General features: G+C 44.0%; 1 protein-coding gene across 5 annotated transcripts in view; it reads right to left on the bottom strand.

Annotated features, from left to right (window-relative positions):
* LOC130291604 (ras-related GTP-binding protein A) overlaps positions 1-20,046 on the bottom strand; it is a 1,042,086-nt gene that overhangs the window by 37,972 nt on the left and 984,068 nt on the right. For all 5 annotated transcript variants that reach the window (XM_056540559.1, XM_056540557.1, XM_056540558.1 and 2 more), the window contains 2 exons: positions 19,258-19,380; positions 19,083-19,174 (listed from right to left, as the gene is read on the bottom strand). In XM_056540559.1, the coding sequence (XP_056396534.1) occupies positions 19,083-19,174; positions 19,258-19,380 (215 nt within the window). The remainder of the gene's footprint in view (positions 1-19,082; positions 19,175-19,257; positions 19,381-20,046) is intronic.

The following is a 20,046-nucleotide window of genomic DNA, read 5'->3' as shown; positions in this document are numbered from 1 at the left end:
GGGGTGTAGTTTCCAAAAATGGTATGCCATGTGGGGTTTTCTGCTTTTCTGGCACCATCGGCGCTTCCTAAATGTGACATGCCCCTCAAAAACCATTTCAGCTAAATTCACTCTCCAAAATCCCATTGTTGCTTCTTCCCTTCTGAGCCCTCTACTGCGCCCGCCGAACACTTTACATACACATATGAGGTATTTTCTTACTCGAGAGAAATTGGGTTACACATTTTGGGGGGCTTTTTCTGCTATTACCACTTCTAAAAATTCAAAAACTGGGTCTACAAGAACATGCAAGTGTAAAAAATGAAGATTTTGAATTTTCTCCTTCACTTTGCTGCTATTCCTGTGAAATACCTAAAGGGTTAACAAACTTACTGAATGTCCTTTTGGATACTTTGTGGGGTATTTCAAATTTGAAGGCCCTTCAAATCCACTTCAAAACTGAACTGGTCCCTGAAAAATTCAGATTTTGAAAATTTTGTGAAAAATTTGAAAATTGCTGCTGAACTTTGAAGCCCTTTGATGTCTTCCAAAAGTAAAAATATGTCAACTTATAAAGTAGACATATTGTATATGTGAATCAATATATAATTTATTTGGAATGTCTATCTTCCTTACAAGCAGAGAGCTTCAAAGTTAGAAAAATGCAAAATTTTCAAATTTTTCAGCAAATTTTTTAATTTTTCACCAAGAAATTAGGCAAGTATAGACGAAAATTTACCACTACCATAAAGTAGAATATGTCACGAAAAAACAGTCTTGGAATCAAAGTAAAAGCATCCAAGAGTTATTAATGCTTAAAAGTGACAGTGGTCAGATTTGCAAAAAATGCTCCCGTCCTTAGGGTCATAATGGGCTCCGTCCCCAAGGGGTTAAAGTCCCATGCAAATCAATGGGAAATGTATGTTCCCACATAACTTCCATACGGCTGGAGATATTTCAATACCTGGTACACATATTACAGGTCGGGATGGGAGGTCGGGATAGGAGTTAGAAATAGGACGACGGGATAGGTCGAGAGAGGAGGTCGAGAGAGGAGGACTGTTGACAGTATATAAGCAGTGCGAGAAGGCGGGTTCCTCTGCACGCAGACTCTGTGAAAGTCCTCAAAGGATGTCGATCTTCAATTCCATGAAACAGCAAATGTAATGTTTCGGGTTGTTTGGATGCCCATAGACTTTACCCAGAGTGGCCTCATTACTATAGGATCGTAAAAAGTAAATGTATGTTACCCCCAAATTTAACGCGAGCGAAGCCGCGGGCAAAAGCTAGTATATATATAAAATATAAAAAGAGAAGGCCTGACTCACTGACTCATCAATGCCCAGCCTAAACCCTTGGACCTAGAAAGCTGAATTTTTTCACAGATGTTTTTATTTTTTTTTAATTTTTTTTTAAGATGAGGAATAATAAAGGATTTTTCCAAATAACACCCTTAACCCCTTAAGGACGCAGGGTTTTTCGGTTTTTGATCTTAAGTTTTTTCCTCCTCACATTTTAAAAATCATAACCCTTTAAATTTTTCACCTAATAATCCATATGGTAGCTTATTTTTTGTGCCACCAATTATACTTTGCAGTGACAGTCATTTTACCGTAAAATCTACAGCGAAACGGGGAAAAAAAATCATTGTGCGACGAAATTGAAAAAAAAAACGCCATTTTGTAACTTTTGGGGGCTTCTGTTTCTATGCAGTACATTTTTTGTAAAAATGACACCTGATCTTTATTCTGTAGTTCCATACGATTAAAATGATACCCTACTTATTTCGGTTTGATTTTGTCGTACTTCTGGAAAAAAATCATAAAGTAAATGCACATAAATTTATACGTTTAAAATTGTCATCTTCTGACCCCTATAACTTTATTGTTCTGCCTATGGGATGGTATGAGGGCTCATTTTTTGCACCGTGATCTGACTTTTTAGTGGTACCATTTTTATATTGATCAGACTTTTTGATATGTTATTTTGGACTTTGGAATTTTTTTGCGCGTACACCATTGACTGTGCGGTTTAATCAATGATATATTTTTATAGTTCTGACATTTACGCGCGCGGTGATACCACATATGTTTATATTTATTTTTATTTACATGCTTTTTTATGGGAAAAGGGGGGTGATTTGAACTTTTATTAAGGAAAGGGTTAAATCACTGTTGTGGTCAAGTTAACATATGTGAAATGGTTATAAACATACCTACTCCCTAAACCGGAAACAGGAACCTGCTCTACAATATTAAGCAAACATGGTAATTAATAACTTAACAAGCCAGAGGTGTGCCGGGATGGCCGACTAGGGTAGCCTATAAGAAGAGGGCAAAACACCAACTGATAGGTAAATAACAATAGTTTATCAACGCTATGATAACAAGTTACACACAAGCCAACTGGGTAAATGCTTTGGCCATCTCCTTCTGGGGATTAGGTATGTATCTGTGAAAAACACGGAGAACTCCATCTTCCCAGGTTTTTGATGATGTGTGAACGTATGGAATGTCTCGAGGCTGAGGATGCGGCCCCCATCCTGAAAGAATGGCCCGACACCGTGGAAGGATCCATTCCCGCGGTACGTGTTAGAATACGTATGTGACTAATAAAATCTCAGGGGGAACACTGGAAAAGGCAGTAACGGGAAGTCAGGAGATATGTTGTGTAGTAGCGTCGACAGTTGTTGTAAGACCTTTACAGGACACCACGGATTAATAGAAGGGAAGAAGTTGACATCAACCTGCTTAGTTTGCGGTGTTTTGGTTCTACCTAACTGCAATTTGAAACCGGGTCCATCAGGTGTAAGATGCCTAACTTGTAAAGTGTGGGATTTATAAATTGGTTTTGGTGAATTCACCTGGCCTGAGAAACCCGTAGAACGCCAAGTAAATAGCTGCCTTAATGACCAGGCTAGCCGAAACCCCAAACTGGTTTCCGTTGAGGATACCACTAAACGTTTGGAATTCCGCAGCAGATACAGGGACTCTGGATGGCGACTTGGGTTTCTCAGACTTTTGGATTCCTTTTAAAGCTGCTTTGATGGGGTGTGTGCCCAAAATAGAAGGTAAGCTAGGATTATTTAACGAACGGAAATGTTGTACGCCTGCTAGATAAATGTGAATGGTACTGTGAGATCATTTGAGAGAAGAGTGGCAAAATGATGTAAAGGCTAGGATGTACTGGATGTCGAAGGGAGAAGAAGTCGGATGATTATGTGTAAATTTAAGAAAAGTATTCCAGGCAACCTTGTAGGCTCTGGCTGTGTTGACAGCTAAGTAGTTGTTGATCAATTGTAAAGCCCCTAACAAATGAGTTCTTAGTCCAGAGTCAATGAGCTGAGGGGAGGTGCTGGTGTGACTACCCTGTCCGCCTGTGGCATGACCTGTCGGAAAACCTGCAAATTTAAGCGTGAGAGTGCATCAGCAGCTGTATTCCTACTACCTTCAATATATACACACACTCTATGTTAAACTTCCCCATTAAGGCTGTATGAACTAACCTGCGCAGGAAAGACATAATGGTCAATGATCTGGATCTGCCTTTCTGGATTATGTCTCGAGTAGCTGTATTATTAGTATGAAACACTACTGTGTGACCCTGCCATAAGTGTCCCGAAGTTTGAGCTGCTGTGACTATCGGGACAATCTCAAACAGGGCTGAAGTAGTGGAAAACTCTGGTAGAGCCAGAAGTTACGGTGCCCAGTGATTGTTGAAAATAGCGGCATAACCAGCTGAGGCGGCCACATCGGTAATAACTACTGGTGAGGAATTATTAGCTGAAGGAATAAACATGGATATGCTGTTCCAATTTGTGAGATACTGGTCCCACATTACCAGATCAGCTTTTGCTGCTTGACCGAGGACCACCGGGGAGTCCATTTCCGGAGCTGACGGCAACAGGGCCAGTAAAAGGGAAACGAAGGACCGGCCTTGAGGAATGATCCTCATAGCAAAGTTGAGCATACCTAGAAGACTCAGTAACTGGTGTCTGTTCGTGACCAGGGAGCGAGCCATGCCGTGGATGACTGTACGAATGTGGTCTAATTTCTCTTGTGGTAATCTGGCTACCATGTTTACGGTGTCCAATACCACCCCCAGAAAGATTAAGGAAGTACAGGGACCTTCCACTTTCTTGTTGGCCACTGGAACCTTCAAGCAACTGAACACGGACAAAAGTGTCTGTAGATCTTTAGGTACATCATTCGGACTTTCAAGTAACAGAAAGTCATCTAGATAGTGAACAACAGTGGCACAGGACCACTGATTAACCAACACCCGTGTCGGTAATATCCGCTTTGGATAACCAGGTGCCAGGGCCAAGGTCCAGAATACGCTGAATGGCTGCATCTAACGAAGTGTATTTCATTGTGAACTCTTCTGATGGTATCAAAGAGTTGAGGCTAGGAATATTGCAAGAAAGGGGGGCAGACAAATCATACGAAATTTATTAGAGAATTTGCCGTGTACGACTCCGATGGGACTCACCCTCCACTGGTTATACAGAGCCCTGGGGAAAGGACCGATGACAAAGCCTTTAACAACCTCATTCCTTAACAATTCCGTGACAATCCCAGGGTTGGCAGAAGCTGATTGCAAGTTTCGGCATTCAAACGTTTCCTGGGGTAAACTAACCAGGCCTATATAAAACCCCAACTCAAAGCCTTTGCACAGGAAATCCACCAGATCAGGGGCCGGATGACCCTGGAGGTACTCTCTGAGGACTAAGGTGTTTACGCCGCTTAGTCATGCCTCCGGTCCTGTTTTTTTTTTGGCATTGGCTCTTGGGGTGAGCTCGATGACAGACGCTGCAGACATGCAACAATCGGCACTGGCTAGATCAGCATGATGAGTGGTTGAAATTGTTGCATATCTGCGCGTTCCCTAGATAGTGAACAGGCCTGCCTAATTTGTCCACTGAGGAACCTGACTGTGACTTGGAGGTCGCTCCACCTTCTGCTGCCGAGGTACAGGCTGTCGAGTTAGTGCACCAACTCGTGGCGTGCGTGGATGATTGACAAATGGCACATAACGGTGCCCTAAGGCCAGCAAAGTGCCTGCAAAATAGTTCTGTATCCAGAACGGCCCAATTTGTAACTTGCTGAAATTGGGTCAATGTTGAAGCGGCTTTCGCAGAAAAGGAGCAATGATAGTCCTAGAATGCGAATCCTCCGTACTTGTAACCAAGATCCACAAGTTAGTGTAGGTATTGGTCCAGTTCAATGCGCCTGTGGGGACTGGCAGCGCACACATCTCTGAACAGACCAAAAGCCAGGACAAACTCGGGAATGTTCAATTTCTTATTCAGTCTGGGGTTCCTAGCCTTAACCACAATTGAGACCTCACCGCAGGCGAAGGTTTTATTATCAACGATGTCCTGAGAAGCCACAGGAGAGATGCTAAATTAACATCTTTCCCTTCTAGGATGTCTCTCCTGATGGCTTCCGGAATAAAATGCGCCGGGATGAGGCTGAATGACTGAGAGGACGTACCTGCGAAACTCGACCCGGCTGATGAATTTGGAGTAGGTACGACCACTCTCGAGCTGGAAGCAACCGGTGGGTCTGATGCAATGACTGGAGTGGCTGCTGCCACTGGTGGCGTTCCAGCCCCTGAACCTGCCAAGCCCACGGCCGCGGAGCTTCCTGCTGTCGGTGAGGGACCGGAAGACCCGGGGGGGATTGCCGAGGTAGTGGCAGTAGGCCGGGACTCCAAAGCAGCTAACCTATCTTGCATCTCGTTCATCGAGGTAGATAAAGTGTTTAAGATCTTATGGATCTGTACAAGAGATACTGGATCACGATCTTCTTGGCTATGAGAACTATGAGCTTCGTGGGAATTCAGGATCCTGAATAATTCGGCTTTCCTTGCGGTGGCAGGGAAGGGAATTCCCCGACGACGAAGTTCAGCCGTAATTCTAGGGATGGTCCAGGACCTAAGCGTCATTGCGTTCCTGCCAGACGAAGAGCTTGCTGGTGAAGGGGGAGCAGTGGAAGGAGTGGCAGCGGCCCCTTCTACACTCTCTTCCACGTAAGACATCTACTGAAAGACAATAACGTACTGTCAGGATTGACCTGACAAAACGAAACCGATGCTGTGGAAAAGAAACGACATGAGGCACGTTGATTGACAAGACAATCAATCTCTAGGAGTGATTTATGACAAGACAGGTAACCTATATGTGACAATACGTCAGATTACGAGGTGCGAGGATTACCGCGGGCAGTCAACCTCTACTTACAATCTTGTATATATAATTAAGACATAAGGACTCGAGGAATGACTAGGCAATCCGCCGCAAGATAAGATCCCCCTGTGTGCATATCTACTGCTAACCATCACGGTGTCTATCTATAAAACACATCCATGAATGCATACCGATGTACACCTAGCTTTAACCCCTTAAGGACCCAGCCATTTTACACCTTAGGACCCGGCCATTTTTTGCACATCTGACCACTGTCACTTTAAACATTAATAACTCTGGGATGCTTTTAGTTATTCTGATTCCGAGACTGTTTTTTCGTGACATATTCTACTTTAACATGGTGGTAACATTTTGTGGTAACTTGCATCCTGTCTTTGGTGAAAAATCCCCAAATTTGATGAAAAATTAGAAAATTTTGCATTTTTCTAACTTTGAAGCTCTCTGCTTGTAAGGAAAATGGATATTTAAAATTATTTTTTTTTATTCACATATACAATATGTCCACTTTATGTTTGCATCATAAATTTTCACAAAATTTCCAAACTCACAATTTTTCAGGGACCAGTTCAGGTTTGAAGTGGATTTGAAGGGTCTACATATTAGAAATACCCCACAAATGACCCCATTATAAAAACTGCACCCCCCAAATTATTCAAAATTACATTCAGTCAGCATTTTAACCCTTTAGGTGTTTCACAGGAATAGCAGCAAAGTGAAGGAGAAAATTCACAATCTTCATTTTTTACACTCGCATGTTCTTGTAGACCCAATTTTTGAATTTGTACAAGGGGTAAAAGGAGAAAATGTATACTTATATTTGTAGCCCAAATTCTCTCGAGTAAGCACATACCTCATATGTCTATGTAAAGTGTTCGGCGGGCGCAGTAGAGGGCTCAGAAGCGAATGAGCGACAAGGTGATTTTGGAGAGTACGTTTTTCTGAAATTTTTGGGGGGCATGTTGCATTTAGGAAGCCCCTATGGTGCCAGAACAGCAAAAAAAAAAAAAAAAAAAAAAAAAACACGTGCTATACCATTTTGGAAACTAGACCCCTTGAGGAACGTAACAAGGAATAAAGTGAGCCTTAATACCCCACAGGTGTTTCACGACTTTTGCATATGTACAATTTTTTTTTTTTTAATTCACTAAAATGTGTGTTTCCCCCCAAATTTCACATTTTTGCAAGGGTTAATAGCAGAAAATACCCCCCAAAATTTGTAACCCCCCATCTCTTCTGAGTATGGAGGTACCCCATAAGTTGACCTGAAGTGCACTACAGGCGAACTACAATGCTCAGAAGAGAAGGAGTCATATTTGGCTTTTTGAGAGCGAATTTTGCTCGGTGGGCATGTCGCATTTAGGAAGCCCCTATGGTGACAGGACAGCAAAATAACCCCCACATGGCATACCATTTTGGAAACTAGACCCCTTGAGGAACGTAACAAGGAATAAAGTGAGCATTAATACCCCACAGGGGTTTCACGACTTTTGCGTACGTAAAAAAAAATATATATGTTTTTCACTAAAACGTGTGTGTCCCAAATTTCCCATTTTTGCAGGGGTTAGAAGCAGAAACTACCCCCAAAATTTGTAACCCCATCTCTTCTGAGTATGTAGGTACCCCATAAGTTGACCTGAAGTGCACTATGGGCAAACTACAATGCTCAGAAGAGAAGGAGTCATATTTGGCTTTTGGAGAGCAAATTTTGCTCGGGGGGCATGTCGCATTTAGGAAGCCCCTATGGTGACAGGACAGCAAAATAACCCCCACATGGCATACCATTTTGGAAACTAGACCCCTTGAGGAATGTAACAAGGGGTACAGTGAGCATTTACCCCCCACTGGTATCTGTCAGATCTTTGGAACAGTGGGCTGTACAAAATTTTGAATTTGCACAGCCCACTGTTCCAAAGATCTGTCTCACTGCACCCCTCATTACATTCCGTGAGGGGTGTAGTTTCCGAAATGGGGTCACATGGAGCCACCCCTGTGCAAATCACCTGAAATATACATGGTGCACTCTCCCTTCTGGGCCTTGTTGTGCGCCCCCAGAGCAGTTTGCGCCCACATATGGGGTATCTCCGTAGTCGGGAGAAATTGCATTACAAATTTTGGGGGGCTTTTTTCCCCTTTTACCTCTTATCAAAATGAAAAGTATAGGGCAACACCAGCATGTTAGTGTAAAATTTTTTTTACACCAACATGCTGGTGTAGACCCCAACTTCACCTTTTCATAAGTGGTGAAAGGAGAAAAAGCACCCCAAAATTTGTCAGGCAATTTCTCCCCAGTACGGCGATACCCCATATGTGGCCCTAAACTGTTGCCTTGAAATACAACAGGGCTCCAAAGTGAGAGCGCCATGCGCATTTGAGGCCTGAATTAGGGATTTGCATAGGGGTGGACATAGGGATATTCTATGCCAGTGATTCCCAAACAGGGTGCCTTGAGCTGTTGCAAAACTCCCAGCATGCTTGGACAGTCAACGGCTGTCCGGCAATACTGGGAGTTGTTTTGCAACAGCTGGAGGCTCCATTTTGGAAACAGTGGCGTACCAGACATTTTTCATTTTTATTGGGGAGGGGGGCTGTGTAGGGGTATGTGTATATGTAGTGTTTTTTTACTTTTTATTTTATTTTGTGTTCGTGTAGTGTAGTGTAGTGTTTTTAGGGTACAGTCACACGGGCGGGGGATCACAGCGAGTTTCCCGCTGCGAGTTTGAGCCGCTGCACAAAATTTGCTGCATCGCAAACTTGCAGCCTTATACTCACTGTGTGCCCCCTGCCCATGTGAATGTACCCTCCAGCTGTTGCAAAACTACAACTCCCAGCATGTACAGTCTATCAGTGCATGCTGGTAGTTATAGTTTTGCAACAGCTGGAGGCACACGGGTTGGGAAACATTGCATACACTGATTGCCAGTGTGCCTCCAGTTGTTGCAAAACCACAACTCCCAAACATTCTCAGGCATGCTGGAAGTAGTAGTTCGGCAACATCTTTAGAGCCAGATGTTGCCGAACTACAACTCCCAGCATGCTTGGAGTTGTAGTTTTGCAACATCTGGAGGACTACAGTTTTCAGACCACTAATACAGTGGTTCCCAATCTGTGCCCTTCCAGATGTTGCAAAACTACAACTCCCAGTATGCCAAAACTGTCCAGGCATGTTGGGAGTTGTAGTTCTGCAACATCTGAAGGGCCAGATGTTACAGAACTACAACTCCCAGCATGCCTGGAAAGTAAGGGCATGCTGAGGATGTGTAGTTTTGCAACATCTGGAAGGGCACAGTGATCTCCAAACTGTGGACCTCCAGATGTTGCAAGGGCTGTCTGGGCATGCTGGGAGTTGTAGCATACAGGGTCCCATTACAGCAATGCATGTCGCTTTACGGCGACGTGTATTGCTGTAAAGGGCCCTGACCGCGGCTCAAGAGGAACTCACCTGTCGCCGCCGTCTTCATCGCCGGGACGAGGTAAGTACCGGGGCCGGTCCCCAGCACTCCCCCGTCGCGTTCTCCGGTCTTCCTCCCGTCCTCTCCGGACTTCCAGGGGCCGGGCAGGGCGGGAGGAAGTAACCCCCCCCTGCGATTGGTCGGTTAGCTAACCGACGGATCGCAGGGGATAGGAGGTGGCAGGCTTGCCACCTCGCTCCTTTACTCCAGCATGGTCCTGGCTGTCGGTGACAACCGGGATCATGCAAAATTATCGGGCGGTCGGGTCCCAGAGACCCGATCAGCCCGGTATCACCGCAGATCGCAGGGGCGATTTCCCTCGCGATTTGCAGCGATCGCCGATATGGGGGGCAGACATGGCCCCCCTCGGCATTTGCCCTGGATGCCTGCTGAAGCATTTCAGCAGGCATCCGCTTACGATCTCTGCCCAGGGCGCGGCAGAGACCGGAGAAACAGCCCAGGGTGCCAGGCCGTTCTAATACGTCCTGGGTCCTTAAGGGGTTAAATAACACCCTATTTGTGTAAAAATAAATAATTCTCCAGTCCTTAATACTCACGAAGTGTGCTCTGGACCTTTTCTAAAGAAAATAAAACAATTAGTGCTGCTAGCCCAGTGATCCCCAAAACGTGCGATAAAGATATTGTAAATGAATAGCAGGCTACCTTGAAGTTGGAATAGGAATAGGCTTACGAAGCCCAGAAAGAGACAGAGGATTAACCTGCAATGTAAAATGGTGCAGAAACTAAGTTACCAAGTAGTCTGTTAAAAACCCAGATGATGAACCCCCGGATATAAAGAAAACGGTACATACTCAGAATCCCTAGTACAATATATATAGATAAATTTACGTGTGGGAGTGGTTTCTCTCTTCGGATAGGATCTGAAATAAATAACGTGAATGTGCCATGTCAGCGTAGCTCAATCCGAAAACCCGATGTAACCTTAAATATTGTGCCAGAAGAAACGTGACTGCAAAACTAGTATGTGTTAGCGAAAACGACCAATCCTATCGGTAAGGTTAAGCACGTGCTAACCCATATCGAAAATGTAATATACGTGAGTATGTGTCTACCCACCCGCATGTGTATACGATTAGGTGTACATACTTAACCTACGTATCTACTAACATGGTGACATGATGAATACAATGATTTGTATGAAAAACCTCAATAAGCGAACCCTACTACCACCAACCTGGACAGCCTGTGCTGATCATGAAGCTGCCGTCCTGACTCCCTTGTCAGTCAATAAGGAGTGCCCATGACTGGTACCCATAATGTGCACACAGGATGCTGACAGTGCCCCCGTACGCCCCATGGTCCAGGGAGACAGGACCGGGCAACAGGCTCATCATATCCCAGTGCTGGCGCAATCCCTGGTTTTCCCTCAGTTTGCTCCGAGGTGTGCATGTCAGCGCAAGGAAACCGAGCGCAGCCTCCTGACATGCCCCGCGCCAACACGCACATGCCAGACCAGGCGACAGAACCCCGCAGCACCTCCTACACGGCTGATATGCCATCAATCCAAAGTACTAACTTGACATAAAAAAAAAAACTCGGACGCAGCCCCCCCGTGCTGCCTCCATACACTCCTGGGAGCCCGGAGCGACGTCCGGGACTATGACATCCGTTGCTCCGAGCCCATGAGCCGGCCCGGAAGTAAACAAGAAGCACGATGCCTTGTTTGCGCTCTGTGCGGCCGTACGAGAGACCCAACAGCCTGCTATGAGCGGGACCCGACCGCTTCATCAGGTGAGAGGGCCGTGAGCTGCCGAGCCCTAGGCCCTGAAACCAGGCTGTGGGAACAGAAAAATTAAACCCCGGCACCCGAACGCACCCTTACCTGCAAACCTCCATCGCCCTAAGGGAGGGAGTGTCGGACCGGAAGCTGACACCCGGAAGCAACGCGGTGTTGTAGCAGAGACCCGAGAGTTGTGGTCTCTGCTTAAATCACGCCCAGACTCCTCCCACAAATTAGGTTAGCTCTTCCAGCTAACCTTCACTTATTAACTTTTTTTTTTAACACTTTTTTTTGCAGTGTTATAGCTCCCATAGGGGTCTATAACATTGCATACACTGATTGCCAGCACTGTTCCCTGCAAAGCCATAGCTTTGCAGTGATCAGTGTTATCGGCGGTCGATTGCTCAAGCCTGCATTTCAGGCTTGGAGCAAATCAATCACCGAAGGGACACGCCGGAGGAAGATAAGAGGACCTCCGTTCGTGTCCCAGCTGATCGGGACACCGATTTTCACTGCAGTGGTCCCGATCAGCCCCACTGAGCAGCCGGGCAGCTTTCACTTTTGTTTTAGAAGCGGCGTTCAACCGCGTCTAAAGGGTTAATCGTGCGCGGCACCGCAATCGCTGCCGCGCTCTATTAGCCCCGGGTCCCGGCTTCAGATAGATGCCGGGACCGACCCGATATGACGCGGGGTCACCGCGTGACCCCGCGTTATATCGCGGGAGCCAGCCAAGGACGTAAATATACGTCCTTAGTCATTAAAAGGGTTAAGGGGGTGAAAAAGGGGTTGAAAGTTTGTATGGAAGTCCGTCATTTTTGAAGCTAGAAGCATGAAACTTTGTTTTTAGGCTAACAATTAGAAATAAAGAAACACGTGTTTTAACGTTTCCTTAAAATTCTACCCCTGAAGGGATGAAACGGGGGTTCAAAGTTGTATGAATTAACCCCTTGCCGCAGAACACGGGGTATACTCGGCGCTGCGGCACGGGAGGATTATGAAGCGAGCTCAGGAGCTGAGCTCGCATCAAAACTGCACAGTCCCGGCTGCTATCAGCAGCCAGGACCCTTGGCTAATGCCAGACATCGGCGTTACGGCAGATGTCCGGCATTAACTCTTTAGACGCGGCAATCAAAGTAAAAAGAATTCGGGTTGTTTTGATGCCTGTAGACTTTACCCAGAGCGGCCACATTACTATAGGATCGTAAAAAGTAGATCTAGGTTACCCCAAATTTAACGCGAGCAGAGCCGCGGGCAAAAGATAGTGCATATATATATTAGATTAGTTAGGAGTAGCCGTATTATTCCAGTGATGCAAAAAGCAAAATCATCGGTAGTTGCAGTATCTTGTAATACCTTTTTTATTGGACTAACAAGATTTTGTAGAGACAAGCTTTCGGGATTCCTCCCTTTATCAAGTCATAAGCATTTCTGAGCTCACAAGGAGAAAACACAGGTTCTATCTCACAAAATCTCCATTGGTGGAGAATGGACATTAAGTTGGGCCATAAATTGTATAGCAATAGGACGATAGATACAGATAAGGATGAGGAGGGGGGGGGGGGGGCTGGAGAGCAGAGGTGAGAATAGTGGTTACGCTGGACAGACAATTTTACTATAGAGCCATAGACTGAAGATAAGACTAGACAGGGGAGGGGGAGCAGGGGTGTGATGGTGTTAGAGCAGGGAGAGGGTGGAGAGTTTAGCAAAGGTTATAGGAAATTTTGATAATGGGATAAGAAGCTTAAGCTTTACAGACTAAATGCCATATCATCCCTCTAACTTTGATTTTGCCTGAACTTCAGTTTGGTCCCCCCTTCCAGTGCCACAACATTCCTCCCCTTTTATCAGCCCCTGTGCCACATTTATCAGCCCCTGCGCCACACCCATCCCCCCCCCTTACCCTCATCATTACCCCCCCTGCTCATCATTACCGCCCCCCCCCCTGCTCATCATTACCACCCCCCCCCCCCCCTATGCTCTGCTGCACAATCAGGGACGTCACTCATTCAATGGTGCTGCCGCTGTGACTATTCTAATGGCTGCGATTGCTGCCACCACACTGACCAGCGGCGGCTGCAGCGAATGATGAGTAACGTCCCAGACGCTGTGCAGCCGGCAGAGGACGTCACTCAACCTGCTTCTCTGACCGCAGCCGGCAAGACCCGACACCAGACCTGGCCTGCCGAGCGCGGCTAGGTAAGGAAGATTTAAAAAAAAAAAAATAAAACAATGTAATTTTGTAACTTTTGGGAGCTTCCGTTTCTATACAGTGCATTTTTCGGTAAAAATAACACCTTGGCCCTCATTTACTATTGCAAACCAGACATGTTTTGTCGGGTTGTGCGCCAGATTCTGTCAAATCTGTGCCAAAATATGCGCCAGAATAAAAAAAAAAAAAAAAAAAAACAGACTAACTCCATTTAGCTAAGAAAACACGGAAAAGGGGGCGTGGCTGCCTGTAAAAGGGGGCGTGGTCTCCGAAATGGGGCGGGTTCCCGCCATTTTAACAAAAATTCGACATATTTACTAGGGATGTAAGGAAAGAAAAAAGAAATCGATTTGCGCGATTTTTCACTTGGCGATACTGAATCGATTCAAAATATTTTTGATATAAAGAGTGACCAAAAATACGATATGTTGGACTTTGGAATTTTTTTGCGCATACACCATTGACCGTGCGGTTTAATTAACAATATATTTTTATAGTTCGGACATTTCCACACGTGGAGAAACCACATGTTTAATTTTTATTTACACAGTTTTTTTTTAGTTTTTTTTTTTATGTGAAAAGGGCGGTGATTCAAACTTTTATTAGGGAAGGGGTTAAATGACGTTTGTTCACTTTTTTTTTTACTTTTTTTTTTGCAGTGTTATACCTCCCATAGGGGGCTATAACACTGCACACACTGATCTTTTACCCTGATCCCTGCAAAGCCATAGCTTTGCATGGATCAGCAAGATAGGGGGTTGATTGCTCAAGCCTGTGGCTCAGGCTTGGAGCAATCAAACGCCGATCGGATGCGACGGAGCAATGTAAGGGGTTCTCCACTCGCGTCCTAGCTGATGGGGACATCGCGATTTTAACGCGATGTCCCGATCAGCCCGACTGAGCTGCCGGGAAGCGTTTACTTAGATTTTTAGACGCGGTGATCAACTGAAGGTTAACAACGATCGGTGCCGCGGGCTATTGGTTATAAACAAAGGAGGAAGCTTTTGACTTCACATCCCGTCCTCATATAATGTTGTCATATCCCAACCCCATATCCCGTCCTCCTATCCCGTTCTGTAATATGTGTACCAGGTATTGAAATATCTCCAGCCGTTTGGAAGTTATGTGGGAACATATATTTCCCATTGATTTGCATGGGACTATAAACAAAAACCCCGAAACTCACAAATGGGGTTAGTTAAGGGTTAAATTAACTATCCTATATTTTAAGTAGACATATAAGTAACATGTGACCAAGTATTATCGAAATATCTCCAGCCATTTGGAAGTTATGCAGTAACATATTTCCCATTGACTTGTATGGGACTTTAACCCCTTAAGGACCAAGGGCGTAAACTTACGCCCTTGGTCCCGCTCCCATGATATAACGCGGGGTTACACGGTAACCCCGCATCATATCACGGCAGGCCCGGCGTCATAGTGAAGCCGGGACCCGCCGCTAATAGCGCGCGGCACCGCGCGCTATTAAGCCTTTAGCCGTGCGCTCAAAGCTGAGCCGCGCGGCTAAAAGTGAAAGTAAAATGTGCCGGTTAGCTCAGGGAGCTGTTCGGGATCGCTGCGGTAAAAATCGCGGCATCACGAACAGCTATACTTCAGGAAGAAGGTCTCTTACCTTGCTTCCTTAAGTCCGCTCGCCGATTGAATGATTCAAGCCTGAGATCCAGGCTTGAGCATTCAATCGCCGAAAACACTGATTGATGCATTCCTAAGGAGATGCATCAATCATTGTTAAAGATCAGTACATGCAATATTATAGCCCCCCCCTAGGGGCTATAATATGGCATAAGAAAAGTGTAAAAAAAATCAACAACCCTTTCAATGATCCCTTCCCCTAATAAAAATTTTAATCACCTGGCATTTCCAAGAATAAAAAAAAAAAAAAAAAAAAGTGTAAATAAAAATAAACATATGTGGTATTGCCGCGTGCGGAAATGTCCGAATTATAAAAATATACCGCTTTTTAAACCGCACGTTCAATGGCGTACGCGAAAAAAAATTCCAAAGTCCAAAATAGCGTATTTTTTGTCACTTTTTATATCATGAAAACATGAATAAAAAGCTATCAAAAAGTCCGATCAATGCAAAAATGATACCGACAAAAACTTCAGCCCTCATAGCCCCCTGAACATAGAAAAATAAAAAAGTTATAGGGCTCAGAAAATGACAATTTAAACATATAAACTTTCCTGCATGTATTTATGATTTTTTTTTCAGTAGTAATACAAAATCAAACCTATACAAGTAGAGTATCATTCTAACCGTATGGACCTAGAGAATAAAGATAAGTTGTCATTTTTACCGAAAAATTTACTACGTAGAAACGGAAGCCCCTAAAAGTTACAAAATGGCATTTTTTTTCAATTTTGTCGCACAATGATTTTTTTTCCCGTTTTGCCGTAGATTTTTGGGTAAAATGACTGATGTCATTACAAAGTAGAATTTTAGGTGAAAATTTTTAAGAGTTATGATTTTTTTAAGTTAAGGAGGAAAAATTAAATGAAAAAACAGAAAAAGCCACGGTCCTTAAGGGGTTAAACATAAACCCTGCCCCTGGCAAATGGGGGTGAGTAAGGGTTAAATCACCTATCCTATATTTGTTGTTGACATATAAGTAACATGTGTGCCAAGTTTCATGTTAATATCTTTAGCCGTCTGAACGTGATGCTGGAACATACACACGTTGGAGTTTATATATATACACACACATATATATATATATATATACACACACACATTATATATTATATATATATATATATATATATATATATATATATATATATATATATACACACACATACATACATATATATACATATATATACATACATACACACACTAGCTGAGTACCCGGCGTTGCCCGGTTTTTCCTTCCTCATCCTTGTTGGGAGGAAAATCAATAAAGGAAGAAGCTTTTTACTTCAAATCCCATCCCCATATATTGTTGTCATATCTCAACCCCATATCCAGTCCTCATACCCCAACCTCCTATCCCGGTCCTCCTATAGAGGTCCTCCTATCGCGACCCGTAATATGTGTACCAGTTATTGAAATATCTCCAGCCGTACGGAAGTTATGTGGGGACATACATTTCCCATTGATTTGCATTAAGTGGATATTTAAGTAACATGTGACCAAGTATTACCAAAATATGCAGTAACATATATTTCCCATTGACTTGTATGGGACTTTAAACCTAAACCCTGCCACTGGCAAATGGGGGTGAGTAAGGGTTAAATCACCTATCCTATGTTTGTTGTTGACATATAAGTAACATGTGTGCCAAGTTTCATGTTAATATCTTTAGCCGTTTGGGCGTGATGCTGGAACATACACATACATACACACACACACACACACGTTGAGAGATATAGATAGAGAGAGATAGAGATATAGATAGAGATATAGATAGAGAGATAGAGAGAGAGATAGAGGTAGAGATATATAGAGATATATAGAGATAGAGATATACCGTATATGCCGGCGTATAAGACGACTTGGCGTATAAGACGACCCCCAACTTTTACAGTTAAAATATAGAGTTTGGGATATACTCGCCATATAAGACTACCCCTCCTACCGCGATGTACGGTACCTTGTAGTTCCCCCCACATTAGGTAGGCATCATGTACCCCCAAATTAGGTAGGCAGTATAGTTCCCCCCACATTAAGTTGGCAGTTCCCCCATATTAAGTTGCCAGTTACATAGTTAGTACGGTCGAAAAAAGACATATGTCCATCAAGTTCAACCAGGGAATTGAAGGTTAGGGGTGTGGCACGATATTGGGGAAGGGATTTTATATTTCTTCATAAGCATTAATGTTATTTTGTTCCAGGAATAATCCTGTTTTAAAGCTGTAAATTTTTCCTGCTGTGACCAGTTCCTGAGGTAGACTGTTCCATAAGTTCACAGTTCTCATGGTAAAGAAGGCGTGTCGCCCCTTGAGACTAAACTTTCTCTTCTCCAGACGGAGAAGAATACTATTATCCCCTATGTATTCCTGTATGTAATCCCGTATAAGTCCTTCAAACAAATTACCCACAATGCACGTTAAACTTACCGGTCTATAGTTTCCTGGGGAAGACCTAGAGCCCTTTTTGAAGATTGGCGCCACATTCGCCTTGCGCCAGTCCCTTGGCACAATACCAGACACCAGTGAATCTCTAAATATCATGAACAGGGGTACAGATATTACTGAACTTACCTCACTAAGAACTCTTGGGTGCAATCCATCTGGCCCTGGAGATTTGCTTACATTTATATTACTTAACTTACCTTGTACCATTTCTACATTAAGCCAGTTCAGTACATTACATGATGTGTTACCAGCACTGACCTGTCCAATGTCAGCTCCTCCTTCTTCCCTAGTATATACAGAACTAAAGAACCCATTCAGTAGCTCCGCTTTCTCTTTATCGCCTGTGACAACCTCCCCATTATCATTATTAAGGGGTCCTACATGCTCTGTCCTTGGTTTTTTGCATTTATATATCTAAAAAAATATTTAGGGTTAGTTTTGCTTTCTTTGGCCACCTGTCTCTCATTTTGAATTTTTGCTGTTTTTATTACATTTTTACAGATTTTTTTAAGCTCTTTGTACTGTTTAAATGTTCTAGCTGACCCATCAGATTTATATATTTTTTTGTGGCAGCTCCCCCCACATTTGTAGGCAGCTCCCCCCACATTTGTAGGCAGCTCCCCCCACATTTGTAGGCAGCTCCCCCCACATTTGTAGGCAGCTCCCCCCACATTTGTAGGACCGAAAGAGGATCACAGGATGACACGCGCCGCCGGGGAATGGTAAGTGACCGGCGGACATCCTTATATCCCGAAAAGATTTTTCGGGAAACAGGGATGTCAGGCATAGGAATACCTATGATTATCTGCCCGGGCCAGCTCCCGTGTGTGGCTGCAGGCGGGGGCTGGCCAGAGCAGCTAAAAACTAATACTGTATACTAAAAACCAGGGGGCCTCCAGCTGTTGTAAAACTACAACTCCCAGCATGCCCGGACAGCCTTTGCCATGCTGGGAGTTGTAGTTTCACAACAGCTGGAGGCCCCTGGTTTTTAGTGTAAAGTATTAGTTTTTACTTGCTCTGGCCGGCCCCCATCTGCAGCCACACGGGAGCCGGCCCGGGCAGATAATCATAAGTTTTCCTATCCTGGACCTCAATACCCGGCGTATAAGACGACACCCGACTTTTCAGAAGAAAATTCGGGGTTAAAAAGTCGTCTTATACGCCGGGATATACGGTAGATATACGGTAGATATACGGTAGATATAGAGAGAGAGAGAGAGAGAGAGAGAGAGAGAGAGAGAGAGAGAGAGAGAGAGAGATTATACACACACACACACACAAACAGAGCATCAGCTGGATTTATAACAAAAAAATAAAAAAAATACAAAAATTTAAATATATCAAATTGACTGAAAACTCGGACAAGACCAGAACAATATAATTTCTGTCTTACCTGCAGCTTAGTTTAAATTGCTTTATAATATTACTTATCTTCTCAAACCGGTGAATGTCCCTTTGCTCCTTACATTGATAATGAGAAATGACCTGGAATATAGAAGACACAAAAAATTATATTCTGCTCATAAATAATCAGAGGCAAGTACACCTAGCACTCACCAAATACTCACCAAAAACGTTGCCCTCTCAAATAACAGAACTTCATCTGCCTCAATAATCTGGGCAAAGTTACGTAGGTTGGATTCGAGCTGCTGGACATTAGGAATGAGCTGGTAAACAATGCTGGACCAGGCCTGCAGAGAGAAAGCACACAAAACTGGAAAATATACGAAAGCTAAGGTACTAGCTTTTTGAGAAGGATGGGGCTAGGGGAGAATGTGTGTAAGTGGGTAAGTAACTGGCACAGTGATAGGAAACAGAGGGTTGTTATTAATGGTACTTATTCTGATTGGGTGACTGTTACTAGTGGGTTCCACAGGGGTCAGTCTTGGGTCCTGTTCTGTTTAATATATATATTAATGACCTTGTAGAGGGGTTGAATAGTAAAGTAACAATCTTTGCAGATGATACTAAACTCTGTAACTCTGTAACTGATACTAAACTCTTAGGCTGGGAAGTGGCATATGAGGTATAACACTGATAAATGTAAGGTAATGCACATGGGGAGGAAAAATCTGGGCTGGGGTTATGTATTAAATGTGAGAACACTTGGGACGACTGACATGGAAAAGGACTTAGGAGTCTTAGTTAACAGTAAATTTAGCTGTAGTGACCAGTGTCGGGCAGCTGCTGCCAAGGCTAATAAAATCATGAGGTGCATCAATAGGGGCATAGATGCCCACGACAAGGAAATAATTCTACCGCTGTACAAATCACTAGTCAGACCACACATGGAATACTGTGTACAGTACTGGGCACCAGTGTACAAGAAAGATGTAGTGGAGGTGGAGAGGGTTCAA

The sequence above is a fragment of the Hyla sarda genome, chromosome 9, assembly GCF_029499605.1.
Source record: "Hyla sarda isolate aHylSar1 chromosome 9, aHylSar1.hap1, whole genome shotgun sequence".
Taxonomy (NCBI): domain Eukaryota; kingdom Metazoa; phylum Chordata; class Amphibia; order Anura; family Hylidae; genus Hyla; species Hyla sarda.
Note: the sequence above shows the minus strand (reverse complement) of the source record. Positions and strands in the feature narration are given on the sequence as shown.